The sequence below is a fragment of the Ambystoma mexicanum genome, chromosome 7q (assembly GCF_040938575.1).
Source record: "Ambystoma mexicanum isolate Mex_15411 chromosome 7q, UKY_AmexF1_1, whole genome shotgun sequence".
NCBI lineage: Eukaryota > Metazoa > Chordata > Amphibia > Caudata > Ambystomatidae > Ambystoma > Ambystoma mexicanum.
This window is the reverse complement of record NC_090941.1, coordinates 327,895,946-327,915,352: the sequence shown is the minus strand read 5'-3', so window position 1 is coordinate 327,915,352 and position 19,407 is coordinate 327,895,946. Positions and strand designations below refer to the sequence as shown.

The 19,407-nt window shown below is 42.7% G+C and overlaps 1 protein-coding gene across 2 annotated transcripts in view; it reads right to left on the bottom strand.

Annotated features, from left to right (window-relative positions):
- Positions 1 to 19,407, bottom strand: part of DIS3 (DIS3 homolog, exosome endoribonuclease and 3'-5' exoribonuclease) — an 859,785-nt gene that overhangs the window by 799,723 nt on the left and 40,655 nt on the right. For both annotated transcript variants that reach the window (XM_069639429.1, XM_069639430.1), the window contains one exon: positions 3,449 to 3,642. In XM_069639429.1, coding sequence (XP_069495530.1) covers positions 3,449 to 3,642 — 194 coding nt within the window. The remainder of the gene's footprint in view (positions 1 to 3,448; positions 3,643 to 19,407) is intronic.

Sequence of the window (19,407 nt, the reverse complement as noted above, 5' to 3'; positions counted from 1 at the left end):
TAGGTGGGGTGGTGTGCATGGTTGTGCTACGGGAGTAGGAGGAATTGCAAACCACAGATTTTACACTGGGGGGCTCATTTTCAGTGGTGGTGGACACAAGTGGTAACACATTTGGCACAGTAGCATTCAAAATGGTGGTAGAAGAATTGCAAACCACAGATTTTACACTGGGGGGGCTCATTTTCGTGGTGGTGGACACAAGTGGTAACACATTTGGCACAGTAGCATTCAAAATGGTGGTAGAAGAATTGCAAATCACAGATTTTACACTGGGGGGCTCTTTTTCAGTGGTGGTGGACACAAGTGCTAACACATTTTGTTTGGGAGTGGTACAAATGTCGGAGTGGTAGAGTACATTATTTTCCGCTATATTGTCTGTATTCGTAGTAGCTGTAGGCTTTGGGCGGAGGAGTCTAGCCGTGATCACAAGTGGCGAGGGCGGCAAGGTGCGTGAGCATAGGCGAGCATTGCGGGTGCTCGTGGGGAGGGGATGGGAGTTGAGGGTGGCCTGCTGCATGCGGCTGTGTAATCTGAAGCATCTAGTATGAAGGCATGGGTATGTACGAGGTATGTTATAGTTCTGCTTCTTACCTCCGAGATGCAGCCCGGGAAGGTATAAATGCCATTACTGTCCTTGTGAATGAAGACACCTCTGGGTGTAGGAAGTGTGTAAAAAGCCTCTCAAAAGAATATCCACTAAACTTATGCTGATTCTGGAAAAAGTATTTTAAAGTATATTTGATTGTTACATATATTGCCCTTTTTAAAGAATGCTTATTTAAAAAACTGATGTTAAATAAATAACTATTTAGAACTAAAACCTTGAGTGTAAGTGTTACTTGGCTACTTGTATTTGTACTTGCCTATACCAAAATGTGGGTTACCTAATGCCAAGAGGACAAGTGTTGTGTAGTCTCACACAGTGTTACTACATCAATTCTTGCCCAACAACGTCTCCTTCCCTTGGACTGCTGGGACCAATCAGTCTTAATTCCGCATTTAGAACCATCCCAGACAAGCTCTGACCTTCCCGGGCTGCAAACCGCCAATACCCTGGGACCTCGAGGCTGAGTGTTGTGCATCGTCTTCCAAAGAACAAATCTCTCCGAAACTTAGGTTGGCTCCTGCTCGACCTCCAGAAGTAAGATTCCACTCCTTGAAGTCCCCTCACCAGAGTGCTGGTCCGAGATAGCGAGGTGAATAATTCGGGCGAGAACCACTCTTCATCTGCTATCCTGAAAAAGGAGCCAAAATAACAGAGATGCGAGAAGCAAAGAAGAATCCTTTGCTGGGAGATTTACCACTCGATTGCTGCTGCAAAATTCCTTCCAGTGTTCTTGTTTTCATCTGAAGACCAAGAATCCAGTGAACGGGTCCTGTAGCTGCTGAATCCACCAGCGTCACCATCTTCACTGCTGAGGTACTGTGAGACTCGATATAATACTTACCTAGAGTAGTTCTGGTGCTCCCGAGTGGCTAGGAGGGTAATTCGTGTAGTTGGAGGTTCGCCCAGGCCTAACGATGGAACACATTCAGGACACCTTTTACGAAGTCCCTGAACCCTTTTTCCCCCACAAGAACTGTTACTTTACTGCTACAGAAGAATTCTACAGGAACTCTTGCTCCTTCTACAGCTTGTGCCTGCATTTTTGACCTCCAATCTGACCCTTAAAGAGACTCAGAACTAGATAGCGAAGGACTCCTAAAGCCTAAGCTCTGTGAAGAGATTGTTAAGCAATTTACCTTGTGTTGGTGCTGTTTCTGACATAAGGATCTGAAACAATGTAAAGTTCTTACTTATCTTTGAATTGTGTCTACTATTCTAAAAAGTAACCCCAAAGTATTGTACTTACTTGTTGGAAGAGAAATCCTCTGCAACTCTGACTTTCCTACAGTTTGTGCCTTACCCTGTTCAGTGTACAGCTGGCCGCTGGACCACCAGTGTCCCCTTCTGCCTCTGAGAACACTCATGTCTAGATTCGGGAAGGACTTCTAAAGCATAAGGCTTCTGTGAAGAAAAGTATTCCAAGTGTTGCCAAGTACTTAATTGCTACTGTTGGTAGTTTAACTGTATTATTCCTGAAACAGAATACGTTACAAGTGTTACAGAGTTATTACTTTCCTTTGAATTGCATACTGCCATTCTAAAATGTATAACAAAGTTTACTACAAAGTGGTTTTTACTTACCCTGAAAAGCATACTGCCATTCTAGAAGTCTTTTACCTTGTGGTTTACTTACCGGAAGTATTGTATTGGTTTTACACTGTGTTTGCTAAATTGCGATAGTTCTTACCTTTCTGAAGAATTGCTCTTTGCCTGCGTTTATATAAAATAAACCATTATTTCTCCATTTATATATCTAAGTGTATATGTGTTCCTTTGGACCATATGTATGCTACAAGTTCTTTGTACCTTCCTACAGGCCTCTCTCCCTCCTAAGCTAAGACTGGCTGCTCCAACATTGCTACTTACCTTGAGTGGTACAGACTTATACTAGAAGTTGGAGCTCTGTATAGCCAAGTAGAGTGCTTTATAAAGTCCTTTGATGGACTTTAGAAAAAACTCCCTAACAAGAGGGTAGAAAGATAAAAAGCAGAGTGATGGAGATATAGGGAGAGGAGCAACTGAGCGTGGAAGAAAAAGATCAAGTGGGGCTTGCATGTGTGGATGGCACAAAAACATGTTATTGGGGCTTAGAGTACTGGCCCCTAGATTATTCCCTGAGTAAGATCAAACAGACAATCTTTTGCTTTGCTTTAGGTCATCACCTTAAGCAAGGCAGTATTTAGACAGTAGGGGTGACTGATCTCTAGTGACCAGTCTAGTGTCAGTGCAGCCTTGGCTAGGGTGGGACTGACCATCTATAGGCTAGCTAGAGAGGGACGGCCCTTAGACAGCCCTTTTCTACAAATAAAAATAAAAACCCCTGAACTGTCCTTGGGAGTTGGTGTGTTCTTAAGACCATTTGTGACAAAAGGAAGAATGGTCAGCTAGTGAACTCTTTGAATCGGATATGGGACCAGCTTGATGTTAGCAAGTGTTATCAATGAAAGGCCAACCTAGCCCTACACCCTTCCAAGATCGATGGATTACCATTAAATCGGGTAATAACGCCACCATTTCAATGGTACTTCAAGCAAGAGGAAACCTTCATGGCACACTAGAAATAACATTATTGTAATCCCCTACACAACACACAGACATTGAACTATTGGGATGGTAGACTTCTGGTTTTTAAAAAACATTTGGAATATATGACTTTGCAGTATTCAATACTGCATTCACCACTAGTGGTTGACAAGTGATTGGAGACCAAGAAAAGGCCTGCTGTGTGCATGTGGAGAAATGGCAATAATGGCAGGGGCGAGTGACCTCTTCCCAAATAGTAGCATGCAACTTGACATTTTTCACAAAAAGGATTAAATTTATGACATGGATCCCACTTACATGTATAAGCAATTATCCCTTCTTCCACAGCCTTCTCTTTATTCCTCCTGTCATTTGTAATTAAAAGAATACAAATCTGCTGTGTTTCTCCTGATTGTTTCAGGTGCTCATTGTACCATTTTGCAGCTGTACGTATGGCTCTATCGTTTCGATCATTGGCACCCTCACCTTGCTCCTGCTCGATGTACGTATCTCTGAAACAAAAAACATACTTATGAATGAGATAAAATCAGCCTGAAACCATACAACTGCAGGGACCAGCACACTTGTCAAGGTTTTAAGGTCAATCACATTTACTGTCCGAGTGCTGCGCCTTCTTTGTGAAAAGTTACTTCTAGAATGAGGCCCTTACAATTCACATTTGCAGTACTACAATTAAAAAACAAGAGCTCTACAGAATGGTTATAAAATTGTGCTAGAACTGTGATTTATAAAAACGTCACCTTCGAGGGGTACAACTTAGGGCTTTGTAGTTATTTGGTCTTGGTTGTGTGAGCGGTATCCCTTGTTAGGGAGAATTCTCCGAAATGTGCTAATTCCTCTCTACCTTAGAGACCCCCAGCTCTTTTGCAGGACTCTAGGACTTTGATTTTCTACCTGGAGAGAGTGAGACCCTCCCCCCCCCCCACTCTCCCCTTGAGTTGGTGGGACCAATCAACTCCAAAGTAAGCCACCTGGACATCCTCTCGGAGCTGGTTGAAATTCCACTGCAGTTGCTGCTGGAACCAACACTAGATTGTGCGTGTTGCTTTTAAGCTGGCCAAGAGCTCCAGGAAGATCCTCCAGACTCCCAGGAAGCAGGACTGACCGAGCCCGAGCCCCCTCAACAGAGTGGTGGACCTTTGTAACAACAAGAATTCAACTGTGATTTTCTGTCATCTTCTGTGCTCCTTTAAAAGGCGCCAAATCCATAGAACCACATTCAGCCACAAGGAAAACCTTGCCTTGAGCCCCTGCTGCAAAGGCCCTTCCAAGGTCCAGTTTTCAGTCACCACAACAAGGAATCCACTGACTGGGTTTTTGGCTGCAGATCCTGATGTCCTCCTGCTGCAAAATCTTCAATGCTGAGGTACTGTGTTGGCTTTAGTATGTACTTAACTTAAGTCTCTTGGGATTTCTGTGTAGCTGTGGGGCGTTTTCTGTGATTAGGAGGCCTCTCATCCAGTACACACTGTCCCACTGCTAGAATCCAGGGTGTCTTCTGCGAAGCCCCTGGACCCACTTCTAAGCCTAGAAGTAAAGTACTTACCTATTTGCCCAGTCTTCCTAACGACTCTGACTTTTGCTACCAAATGACCTATTCTGACACTGTCTGTTGGTCACTAGTCCCTAGTGAGCCCCCTTCTGCCACTGAGAACACTCATGCTCCAAGAACCAGGGAAAGACTTAAGGGATTGGGCCTTTTGCCTAGAAAAGAAAATAAGTGTTTAAAAAGGCACTTACTTGTAAAGAGTTGGTTGGTAACTGTAACTCTAAAGGTGAACAGTTACAAACATTCTTACTTATCTGGGATGTGTGATGAACTATTCTCAAAAGTATGGTTAACATCTTTCTTTCCTTAGAAACCGTTTTGCCATTCTAATAGAAAGTAGATGTGAAGGTATATTACTCACCTGTGATTTGGTTGTGCCGCTTCCCAAATTTAATATGTTGGTTTCACCAGATTATTCCTGCAGGATAATTGTATGAGTGTCCCCCAACTGGCTCTTGCTTCCTCTGACTTGCTGCTAGCCTGTCCACAATAGGTCTGTATTAGGTTGCTGCCTACCTAGAATAACTGAGTCATTCAGTAAAGTTTAACATTAGGCTTTGCTTTCCCTGTACTGTTGTAGTCAGACTCACACCGAGTCTTCGGTTCTAACTGTCCCTTATGAGTCATACCTAAGGTACTTGTATAGCTGGGAAAGATCTAACCTGGACTCCATTGTGAGGTTAAAAAAAGTATATGGGGTTTACTTACCTTGAGTTAGCTGTGTGCCATCCCAAAAATAAGTTACACCAGTTACTGCTTATCTCAATCTGAGTTTCACCGATCTTAGAAGCACCTGTAATTGAATATTACATCCTTAGGATTTACTCACCTATTATAACAGTGTGTTATCAGAAAGGTAGTTATAGGTTTTTAACTGTACCTGGAATAAGTGTTCCACTATACACAAAAAGTATATTGTCCAGTAAGACTATGTGATTTTTACTGACAGTCACTGTACAACTGGTAGAGTCTTCTGCCCTTGCATTACTGAATGTAATGTGGGATATATTGACCCACTCAACAGCATTTCCCCACATCACCAAGCTGCATTTGCGCAGAAACAACCAAATGGCTGCGCTGGCTCCTGAGAGTGCCATGGCTCCAAACTGCATTTTGCAACAACAACCAAAAATGGCTGCACCGTCCGGCCAAAGCACACATCGAGCAGGATGGAACAAAGGGGCCCATTGAAGGAGATTGCCAGTGGGTTCCGACAAACAAAATGAAGAAGGTGGAAAAAGCAGCGTTTTGCTGCAAAAGCCGAAATCTCCATTGAAAAGAAACCCTTTTTCACCATTAAAAAAATGCTGCTGTGACGATAATTCCCTGTGTTCCTTAAAGCCACTGTGATTAATAAGTCCTACCAAGCCCTGTGTGTCATACCGTGCCTCAGCAAAACCAGGCATGATTCTGAATTGACAAGCCCTGTCAAGCCAACTCTTAAATTTTTTTTTTTTTAAATAAGAATCAACCAGGAACTTTACTTTTACTGACACGGGAAGCGCGTTAATTTTCCTTGGAAAAGTATCCAAAACTCAACTGTTCAGAGAGACTCTAACTAGCTGAGTCCTCCCTATTTCAATGTATCCATGCTTCAGACCAACTCCAGCATTTCAAGAGAATAACTATAGCTACAAGACAATGTGTGAATCTGCTAGAGATGAAAAGTTGAATTTAAGAAGGAAGGCCAGTTGCACCACGTGTAAAAATATTGGGCCTTCGCAAATTAAAGAAAAACAAATGCCTGTGTTTTGGAACAGTACACTGGTGAATGAAAGCCTGCATTCTTTAGCAATATGGAGAGGTTTGTTGCTGGTGAGACAATATAACATGTGTTATTTTGTGCAACAGGCCTGTTTTAATTCTGGATCTAAGATCAGAAAATAAAATGTTAAAACTATGGTGGCTGGAGCTGCAAATTGAAAAACAGGTTTTCGGCTTGGAGGGGTGGCACCAAAAGGAGGGCTCTCTCTCAGCAGATACTAACAGCCCCCTGATAATTACAGGGTTGAACAGACTTTCGTCTCTGCTGGGACCCTGACAATGAAGCTCCCAGTCTGAAGTGTGAAGATGGCAATAAAACTTCAATCAAGGAAGAAACCCCCACCATGCTCTGAAGGAAATGATAGTTGGCAGCAGTTGAAGGAAAGAAAAAAAAATGACGCAGGGACAAAGGGACTGCCATTTGTTCCCAAAGACTATTTCAGGAATAAACTTTAAAGACTTCTATCTCTGCAGCAAGACTTTGAAAAATTGTAAACATTTCCCAGTTTTAAAAGTTATATTTTTGTGCTTTCTTTTGACGTGATAGAAGTCACTGACACCTTGGGGACAGAAAGGGTAGAGTATTGAGGATAAATCGAAAAGTATCGATGTTGTAAACATACAGTTTTATACATACATCCCTTGGGATAATTCGCATCTGTGTATAAAGTGATGGAATTTTAGGCCGAATCTTTCATGCTCAAAATTACCAAAACGTAGCAGAAGGGCGGAACAAGGTCCCACAGACTGGAGGATTGGACTGATATGTGCTGCACAAAATATGTAACCTGTGTATATAATTTGCTAAGAGATTGCAATTGTATAAATGTATGTTTTTGGCAAAATCGGATTTGAAGTAAAGTAAATGTGGGAGTTTTTGGACATTGTAAAACCCCCATCATAAATCTGACATCATTCTCTTGGAAATCCAACCACTTCAGAGTGAGGCAGAGATTAGCTCCCCTGTCCAATCCAAGTAGTTTAGAGGCGTGCTTAGTTAACCCTGCCCAGCCTATACTTTGATGATGTCATTATGCACTATAAATAAGGGTCCCCGACAAGACTCTAGACACACACTCTTCTCGATTTCCTGTGCTGTGTTCCTGTCATCTTCCAAATCCAGACTCCAACTACAAGGCCAGAGCATTGCTGATCCTGCTCCAGGGACCACTGCAAAACCAAAGCAGTGCTGGTCCCATTCCCAGCAAGGCCTCTAATCTAAAAAAAACACTAAATCTCCCATTAACAAGGGGACAGCTGTAGTACCTTTTTGCATCCTGATCCAGCCTGGCTTGCTGCCACTCACTGCATGCTGCTGCCATCCTGCTACCCTGATGACCTTTAGTATCCAGTGACCATAATTGCCTGTCCAATCCTTGCCAGCCGGTGACCAGAACCGCACAGCTGTTTGCCAGATGCCCTGCCGTGTAGTGGCCAGACCCGGTTGACTGTCCAAAAAGCCCAAAACTGAAAAGTGGATTATGCGTATTTCATCAACCCATAGAAATCTATAGTATACCTTGCCTTGTCCTTATTCCCCTCTACAAGTCATTCTATCCTTATCCCGATAACCTGTCCAACACTCAGAATTCTTTGTGCAATTTGTCATTAATCTCCAAGCATTAGCGCTACTTTTCTTTTCATTTCTGTCTCACATAGAGCATATGTCATTAGCGATATTTTGATTAAATAAAGTAATTTTCCTTAAAGAAAAGGGGTACACTACGTGAAGGGTTACATCTGCAGCATACCCTAGAGAATTCACGGGTGGTGTTCCTCTTTTCCTAGCCCTTAAATCTAGTTAAAGTAAACGGTTCTTTTCACAAACTGATTTCCTTTCCAATTTCACCCTTCATTTTACTCAAAGCGTGCCTCCTTCTATATTGCATAACTCTTTCAATTTACCAGCTAGACACTTGCTTCCAATTCCATTTGGTACCTGTGATCTATATCTATTCCCCAACATAAACATTGCACTCCAAATCAGTGTATTTCACCCGTTTTCATTAAAAACCGTTTGGGTAATTTTAGGCGGGAATTGCAAAAGTTTAAATTTTAAACGCGTTATTTGTCTGCAATCTGTTTTAAACTTTCCACTTATTTCTCAACTGTATACTTTTGGTAACCCATTCTTTGTGATTGTTAGTATCTTTGCATTGTTGCATTAGTAAAGAATCGTATCTGCTTGAAGGTTTAACACACATTCATTATTGATTCATCCAGTTCCGAGTGTCATTTCACAACGTTGCAAGGGGTTTAAAATCCGTTTCCTTTCTTATTTGGGGAGGGAAGGTCAGATTTAGATTCCGTTTTCAGTTTCATATTCCCCGAATGCTTCTTTGTATCCACTCAGAATTGATTATTTGTGGGTTGAGGGAACCTTGCAGGGGGAAATTCTAACTTGGGTGCCATCTGTCCCAAATCATAAAGTGCTCCTATTCTGCTGTGCTGTGTATGCTCCATTAAAAAGTCAAACCCAGTGCATTGCTCACATTCGCATGGTCATTCATCACCCCCATTGGTGAATACTGCCCCATATTAAAAAGTGTGGGATTTCTTTTGAATTTTAAATAAATATTGCATTTGACCAACCAATCTGGTTCATGGTCCATTATGACCCGGGGTATTTGAAAAGGGGGTGTGATACGAGTGGTGTATCATCCCAAATTTGAATCCACATCAATAAGGAGAAAAGCACCTCAGTTAGGCGCTACATATTAGGCCGAGACCAAGGTGTGTGTGTGTGTGTCGCCTGATTGAAATCCTTAACAGTAATTGTGAAAGTAACAATTGGTTTTTACTCCCCAAGAATAGGTGTGACCTATACTGAATATGTATGAAAAGGTTGTGACTTCCCGGTGTTCCAAATAAGGTTTATACTTTGGTCTGTGTACCTTCAAGTATAGTGTGGCGTTTTTATAATTGTGAATACAAATACAGTGTGATGGTACTTATTTACTCCTAGATTTATCTGGGCCTAACTGTATTTAAATAAATCATTTATTTTTACATACATAGTGTTTCTGTGTTTCTTTGGACCATTTGTATGTGTACTGATTCTACAGCTCTCTCTCCCTTCTAACATTAGCCTGGCTGCTCTGTCTACGCTAACCTGAACTCAGGTGGTACAGCCTGGTGTGCAGTGAAAAAGTCGAAAACATTAGGTCGAATGCCAAAAATGTCGAAAAAAATGTCGACATTTTTTTTTCTAATGTTTTCTTTTTTTATATACATGGTTTTTTTGGGTTCCGCAAGTAAAAAAAGGGGTAAAACAAAATAAATTACAAAAAAGGGGGGTTGGTGGGAACCCCCCCATTGCGAACAAAAAACAAACAAAAATAGACATTCGAAAAAAAATATTAAACTTTTTTTCCGACATTATGACTTTCGACATAATGGAATTTGAAAATATCACTATAAACCGTACAGCCTTATACTAAGAGTGGAGTCTTGTACTGCCTCAGGTGAATGGTTTTACTAAGCCCTTAGTTGGACTTCAGAAAAACTGTCCTAACACAGAGGGACGGGCCCAAAGGAATAACATTTGAATAGTAGGCCTGCCTGAAGGAGGGGAAGGTGCGGACCCGACAGCGTATGTGGAAAATCTGCTGCTCCAGGAGATTGACCCCGGGGATTGAGAGAGCGCATAGAGCACTAACCAGGCGACCCCCCTCCTGGAGCGCCCCACAGTTCGTAACAGCCAAAGCAAGACTCAGAGAAGCTGGGCTGAAATACATGTTGATATACCCAGCGCGACTTAAGGTCATATATAAGAGCAACTAGTGGTTTTCTGACCTCCCGGAGGAAGCACAAGCATGAATGGACAAAGAGGATTGGGCCTGGCAGAAAGGAACAAGAGGACAATGGAGGAAGACACCAAGAGAGCACTACGCAACCCGAAGCGAGAGATAATTAAGGTACTTTGGACTGTATGATTTACTCAGAGGACTGTGCCGGCAGAACCGAGTAGGGACGGCATACTAGCCCAGAGAGCTTTAATTATGGGTCACGTACTTGGCACATGGATCCTAGTTGCTTGCAAATGGGTTTTTTATATGGCGGGGTCTATTAGCAGTTAAGCTATACAACAGGGAAGAGGAGCCTGTACCCATGGCTGCCCCCACCTCATTCTCGAAGTTTTTTCTTTTAGGGAAACTTGTTTTTGGGCCCAACCATTGGGAACCAGCCCCAGGCTGGTCAGCTTGGTGGGTGGAGGGGTTGTAGGAAGCATATAAGCCTGAGCAAGGCCAACAAAGCTAGGCAGTTGTTTCTAGTTGGGGAAGTTTGTGGGACAATTGGGTCGCCTTCACGTATGTTGAAATGGAGGAACAGCACAGCATTTTGTGGGGAACACCGAGGATGGAAGCAGATGCTTACGGGACTATTAAGGAGGGGCGGTCGAATGGCTGGGAATGGAAGCAAATGGCAAGGACTATATGGGGCGTTTGCATGCCTCATAAGGAACAAAGTGGATATCGCCTTCCTGCAGGAAAAACATCTCATGACTGAAAAACAGGCATTGCTAACGAGTAAATGAAAAGGCAAACATTTGGTTCCACGTATTCTGCTTACGCTTATGGGGTATTAATATGGATAGCGCCCTTGGTGCCATTCCAAGTCACACATATTAAAAAGGACAATGCGGGCAGGATGGTACTGGCCTCCTAGAACAAGTGGAAACATGTCTAGTCAACACCTATGCTCCTAACCACACAGCAGCTGAATTTTTTCAGACCTTATACCCATGGCTAGGCCCCTACAGGGAGAGGAACATGTTCTGGGGAGGAGACTTCAATTGCACGTTGAACCCAACCCTAGACAGGTCGGACACCAAATGTACTAAACCTGCACCTCCTGCCAGGACTTTGAGGACCCTATGTGTATAATCGCGAAGCAGGGTTCACAAACTTTTTAAACCTTCAAAGTGTTTCTACAGGGAAAAAATAAATGAGAAAGGGTTTCACATGTATAACCCGCAGCACACCCTAGGGTTTACTTCAAAAGACCCATAGATAGATGTGCTTTTGATGTCATTAGGATTTGACAAAACATTCAATTGCCAGAATGAGTTTGGGCAAGCCTCTTCTCATCCATACCCTAACCCTAAATAAAATGGCACACCAGCACAATCTAGGGTCAGACACCACATGAGGGACTAGATAGAATGGTTGAAGGGCAAGTTGTTTCTAGTTACACACAGGGTAACCCTAAACAATATAAATGAATAGAGTTACAGACCTGTCGTCATATGTGTGATTAAGTTACCATCAGGTCCAATACCCACTAATAGTCCCCAAGTGCGTTCTTCAGAAACTGGGCAAGCACAGTTTTGCCAAATACACAGAAAGACCACATTGAGAGGGGGACAAAACGGGCCGACTGCTAGTATGGTCATATAAGAATGAAGGGCGCAGGGGCCCCATACACGCGGTGAACCTGCGACAGGGGAACCTATGCTATACTTAGAAAGGGGTTAACAAGGCTTTTTGTGACTTTTACCAGCAACTATACCAAGAGGGGCCCCAGGTACCAGGCAACCACTTGATGGATGCGCTGAACGAGATTGAGCTCCCTGGACTGTCCCAAGAGGAGAGAGAAAGCCTAGAAGACCCCATTATGCTGGACGATATTGAAAGCACAATTCAGGGGTTGCGGACCAGGAAAATGCCAGGGTCTGATGGACTACCTTGTGAATTTGCTTAGTACCTTCAATGATTCTTATGAAGAAGGCATACTCCCACTCAGCCTGAGGGAATCTATTATTATACCCCTACTCAAACCCCATAAAATCCCGACGGAATGTAGCTCCTATAGACCTCTCTTGATGCTCATCCAGGATAATAAGATACTGACATCTATACTAGCGACGAGAATGAAAAGAGTGATACACAAGTTAGTACAGCGGATCAGACAGGTTATGTCCCAGGTCGAAGTATGGCCTGGAAATTGAGGAGATTACACCGTGTGATAGACAGGATAGCAAACTGGGACACCCTGTGTGTCACAGCCACATTGGACGCAGTAAAAGCCTTTAATTCAGTGAGTTGGGACTGTCTCGAAGCACAACTGCGTAGATTTGGATTTGGGCTGGCGTACATTAAATGAGTCCAACTGGTATACACCAGACCCATGGCAAGGGTTAAAACGGGTAAACATATTTCGGAGGCGTGGGAACTCGGTAAAGGCACTAGGTAAGGCTGCCCTTCATCACTGCTGCTTTATGTCCTAGCTATGGAGACGACTGCTCAGTATCTTAAGATGGAATACAGGGATGCAGGTACCGAAATAGACAGGACCAGACACTTGATATCCTTGTAAGCAGACGACACCTCATATTCATAATCCGGAGGATAACTGGGAGCTGCTGTTAGAGGCTATGGCTCTCTTTGAGAAACTGTTGGAGATCACCTTAAGCATGGATAAAATCTGCATTATTTCCGATAGCAGGACTGTGTAAAACAAAGCGAGGAAGACTACCAGTGCTGGCCCTGCAGTGGAAAGAGCACACATTTAGATAATTGGGTGTTAATGTGCATCATGATCCAGAGAAAGGGCATACACAATATGATAAAGGTGCTAGAGGGTTGTTAGGCAAGCTTGTATGCAGTACCCTTTAGGTGTACAACAACAACCCTGACCTCCTGGCAATAGGAACCCAGTGTAGAGGAGGAGCCAAGTACAACCACTCCAACTGCCCGCCTACATTACCTGAAAAGTATGAACCAAAGTATGTGACGTACACAGAACAGTTAAACCAACAAAGAGAAGAGCATGGGCTCTGTGCAGTAACCCTAAGAGTACATATACCTAAGAGAATATGGGAGGTAAAGTACCCATTAAGGAAACCATGCCTGCATACAAGTCAATATGATGGCCATTTGAACGAGATTTCTGAAGAAGCTGAGAAACTAAAAAGGCAAAGATGAATGGTGACGTCATACAAAATCGAATTGACACCCATAGAAGAGATAAACAGACAAGAGGATGCAGACGATTTATAAACCAGCAAGAAAGTATCAAGGATAAGTGACATTTTGGGATTAAGATGAAAAAACGTATGCCATAGGTCTGATGAAGATACTTAAATTAGTTTAAACGTGTACAGATGCAATGAAACGCAAGCAGCAAATCAATCATGAAGCTAGCCACATGCTTTTGAATAGATTAGACCGCGGCAAGCACCAATATATATATATATATATATATATATATATATATATATATATATATATATATATATATATATACACACACATATGGACAAGTAAAAGGATGGATGTTTCCACTACGCATATAAGCAGAACTGAACAAAGCAAGAGGGCCTCATTTCAGTGTTGCAGTTAAGAAAACACTACCGGCAAGTGCCATACAGGTGGGGTAGCTTATGTCCCTGTGTCAAAAAACATTATTTTACAACCTCATGACATAGGCCCCCCTAATCAAAAAAGAGGGCTACATACACCCCTTGGTATTATAAACGTGTTTGGACAACCGTACGGTTGGTGGGTGCAAATCACTCACAAAAGAAATCAATGGAGAATGTCAACGTTGTGTCAATCTCAGACGATCAATATCGCCACTTTTTAGACAAACCATCTCTGTTGGGACAGGCACCACCGATAGCAGCAGAAGCAACGAACACCTCATCATCTGAACTGGATACACTTACAGAAAAAGAAAAAATTGGTACGTACCGAGTCACATGGATTACTTATGCTGGAATATCTAAAAGGCGGGAGTTATCCCAGAAGGCCTGCAGGTAAAAAATATACCTCAAGTGTTTATCGACAACACTAAATTCCAGGTCAGATTAAGCGGAGTGGGGAACAAATGTTACAGGGACTGGGTTCTACTAATCATAGAAACAGCCGAAGAGAAAGGGAAGAAACAGACAGAGGAGATCAAACAATTGGAAGACAAAATGAACACAGAATCAATAATTCCAGATATCAAGAAACGATTAGAAAAAATAGAAGAAATCAAGAAATTCAAGGAATTCACACAGGACAAAAAAATTTGGAAACTCAAAAAAGGACATCCAAAATTATAAGGAGGAAAAGACGGACCTTCAACCAGGCTTCTATCAACAACAAAACTCCAACAACGCTACAAGGGGAGGCCCGTACAACCAACAAAGGCCATCAAGAACATTTGTATCCTTCTCAAACTCATCAAACAGTAGTGGGTCAGGTTCCCCACCAAGGGGACCATCAACATCATCAACAGGAGGCAAAAAATCAAGAGGACAACCATTTTTTCAAGGTCGGGGCAAACGGGGAAGACCGCGACAACAGGGTTACCACGGGATGCGAACACGGCAGTGGACTATGCAACCCCAGCAGCAAACCTGGTGATCCCAATATTTAACCGAAGCAAATACATCCTGACAGCACAAGACACAGAGGTCCTAAGCAAAGGATTAAGCTTTGTTCCAAAAAGCAAAGCAGACCGCTTCAACACTGAGGTCGAAATCAGGAAATTTTTCTGGCTAATACGGCTACGATATTTCTTCCGAAATTCCACAGGAAAAAAACCAACAGATCACACCAAGACGGGACTTAAACCTAAATCCACTTTCACACCCATCACATCTATGGTCTGCCCAGAAATACTCACCTTTGAAAACAACATTCTAAGAGAAATGGAAACCCTCTTCAAAACCAAAAATAATTACAGAGACAACCTCACACAGTCGGAAAGACAGTCCTTAAAGAATCTGGAAACAAATGACCTCTTTGTAGTCAAACCGGCCGACAAAGGTGGAGGCATTGTCCTGTGGGGCAAATACCTATACGAAGCAGAAACCATTAAACAACTGAGCGACACACGTTTCTATAAAAAGTTGGATACCAACCCCACTACTCGTATCCTCAAGGAAATCAAAAAAGTCTCATGCTTTTTGCCACCACACAAGGTTGGATCGACGAAGATGAGAAGTCCTTCCTAATCAAAGAGCACCCAGTGATACCAGCATTTTATTGCATCCCCAAAATGCACAAAAACGTCACCAAACCACCAGGAAGACCAATAGTATCCGCAATTGGATCACTTCTGGAGCCCCTATCTATCTACACAGATTTCTACCTTCGTCCATTTGTCAGGAAAATGAAATCATTTATTCAGGACACTACAGCCATGATACACCATCTCAATAACATACAGACATCACAACAAGACATTTTTGTCACCTATCCCGCAAAATGAATGCATCAACACACTGAAAGGATATCTAGATGAAAGAACAGACTTATCAACGCCCACCTCCTATATCAAAGAATGCATCCGACTGGCACTCACTGAGAATTATTTCATACACAAGGATCAATTCTATCAACTGAGAGGGACCAGCATGGGCTCTACCTTTGCACCGGACACTGCAAACTTAATTATAGACAATTTGGAAAACAAATGTGTCTACGACGACAACAACATACACAAAGACCACCTGATTGGTTGGGTTCGATACATAGACGACATCTTCACCATCTGGAGAGGAACGACGACACAACTACAGGACTTCCACACTTGGCTCAACAGTGTTGACCCCTGCATAAACTTTACCATGCACCATGATACGACCAGCATAGCTTTTCTAGACCTTAACATTATCCGGTCAGAAGACAGCACCATTACCACCACTCTATACCGAAAACTGACGGACAAGAACACGCTTCTTAAATTTACCAGCTTCCATCCACAGGCTTTAAAAGAAAATCTGCCGTACGGGCAGTTCCTGAGAATAAGAAGGAACTGCACCACGCTACCAGAGTACGACCACCTGGCAAGGAGTTAGAGAATCGCCTCAAAGCCAGAGGATACCCGTCAGCCGTCATTAGTATGCCAACAGGACAGATTGTCTGACGAAATGTCCAAGAGAGGAACACAAAGAGAAAATGACATGCGTGACGACATTCACTCCAGTCAGCAATGCCATCAGAAAAACGATTTTGCAGAACTGGAATTTACTACAAACAGAGACGTTTGCCCCAGAAACACCAAAGGTTGCATTCAAAAGAAGTAAGAACTTGAAAGATTGTCTAGTACACACCTACCCTACTGCGAAAATCGAAAAGACAGACCAAACCACGCTATGGCACCTTCCCCCTGTAGTCGGACACTTTAGATGCGGCAAGTGTTCAGTATGCCATCTCACACAAGATCAAAAAAATCTTACTCAAGGACATCACTTGGAAATACAAAACCTTCTCCAACTGCCAGACCAAATGGAGCATCTATATGATAAAATGCCCATGCAATCTGATGTACATTGGGAAAATTAAACGAGAAGTGCGGCAAAGAATCTGTGAACACAGATCTTGCCTAAGAAACAACGTCATTGGCCCATTTTCTCAAAGAAAAGCATAAACACACAGAACTAAGGTGGTGTGTCATCCAAACTGTCAATGCCAAAGCCAGAGGAGATCGAGATCTGGAACTCAAAGTTGGAACAGAAATTAATACACCGTTTAGACACAGTGAAAAACGGACTAAATGTTTCAATTGAGTGGAACTTATTTTTTTGAAGAAATTTTTAGAAATATTTTTTTCGTGGGGTACTGATAAACCAAGTGTACAGGCACAATAATATTTAATATTTATCTCTGAGTGACATCACCAAAACACCTCCCAGCTCTATAAAATGGGGCTCACGCTTGCAATTTGATATGAATGTTATGCATACTCAAATGGCCATTCCCCGTCATCAAAGCAGCAACATCACAGAGACATTTTCTCCACACAATATGTGCATGTAAAAAATATCTGCTGAAAGTCCCGTGTTTTATGATCCATTGTACCTGTATTTAAGATTGTACAAACTAGCATAACAAAATGAATTATGGTGATGCAAATTTGATGTATAACAATTTATGATCCGCTGACTTTCTAATAAGTAACCAGCCCCTGTAGCAATCTTATATGCACAAACACAGTAGCACAGCCACACGAAGGCACTACACGACTGCAGAGTAGCATGCATCACCCAATAATGTCTGACATAGCATGCAAGTGTTCAAAGAAGAATGCACTTAGGCTTTCCCACATCATTCAAAACTTCCTGTATACCCTGTTACCAAGACGATTCCCAGCTCACAGGAACAATATTCATACGCGCATGCGTGGTTCTCATTGGGGTTGCCTAGCCACGCGTGACGCGTCTATATGTAGTTATGCGCGGGCCAGGATCACTACCCTGGACACAGCTTCACTGCGAAGGAACAGCACGCAGGTAAAACCGTCTCCCTGCTCAGGGGGTGTTTTTGCTCCCACACCCACTACGAGGCTCAAGGATGACCAAATCAGGTGGATCCCACCTAGCGGCCCCACCATGCGAGGGGCAGAGTTTTCATGTAAATGACATAACGTAAGGATGCCCCCACTTGGGGCACCTGAACAAATTACGGCCACACAGCCATTTTTGTTACGTAATTTATTACAAATGCTTTTAGCGACTCACGAGCTGGCAGTCGCCTGGCAGGGCTGCCGACACTAGCCATTAAGCACAATATAACTATATGGCCTTCACGAATGACTCAAGCAATGCCAAAGTTACAACTAAACATGTTATCTGTCTAAACAGCCATGGATACCTGCAATAGACTAATAGTCTCCATTAACTTTGCAGTTTATCCACGTGGGTACTGACCAGACCACATTCGATTAGGATCAAGTCACATAAGGCGCACAGTAGGCACCTTTATAGAAGAACGCTGCAACTCTTCTCAACACCTGTGACACCACAATTATTGGCTCAGGTAGGACGATGTCGCAGCACACCAAGCAGGCAATTATTGCCCCTGCAGAGAGACACCAAGATCTGATTTTATTTTTCTATTCTTTTAGATGTCCCACCATAGGGGTTCACAAGGGATACCATCAAGTCCACTTACATAGTTCTGAAGACGGCACTAGCACAGCCAACCACCAAGCTCGTGCCAGAAACACCAGAAGTGTCGACTAGATAGATGTGTTGTGTAGATTAACCACATCATAAGTCACAACTTGTACTAACCCTCACAAAATATCAGCACTGCAATGTGTTAGTCATATGAAGATTTAATATGATTGCTTTTGTATGTAACTCCCCATGAAAAGGAAGTTGAAAAATTGTGACATACATACAGTAGCCTAAATAGGCTTTTTAAGTATTAACTAGAAAATAAATTGTTATATGTGAAAACTAATATTGGTGCTCTCCAATTTATAAAAAGACTAAATGTTATAATCTTTTATGCGACATCACACTACCGGCAAGTGTCATACAGTTGGGGTAGCTTATGTCCCTGTGTCAAAAAGCAGTTAAGAAATGCAATTGAATTAAACAGAATAAAATGACTGAGCAAAGAAAGCAAAGGTGTTATCAAACTGGAATTGGCTGACATTGGATACAATTAACGTGAAAGAACAGAGCCTCCTGTTCAGAGAGGTCAAGCAAAAACAAAAGACTATTGGAGAATAAAATCAAATACACTAAAAGCTCTATTTCATTGTGTCCAGTCACGTGGTAGAGGGAAGACAGGCAAGATGGTCAGACCTATGCAAAAAGGCCGGCTGGTGCCCACACTCCCTAAAAATTCTCAGAACACAGTACAGACTCAAGGCCATACTTCAGACACTAATTGACACTGGACCATTGAGGTGATGGATGATACGCTAATTGGTGGGAAGCTGGTGCTAAGACTAGCTCACCCGCACCTGGTTGGTCAGTCTGCGTGCTGCTAGACGTAGGTGGAAAAGTATTGACGGGGGTTAGGAGCTAACCAATTGTAGGGGACCATGTAATTAAGGGTCCTATAGTTTGTTTAGCCAATGGAACGTCATACATTTAGTGACGTTCATAGTGGCCATTTTGAGGGGAGGGCTTAGTTGCCCCACCTGATGTTAAGTATCCTATCACCTTCCTCCACTGCTCTATACAGAGATAGAGCCTATACCTAGAAATACA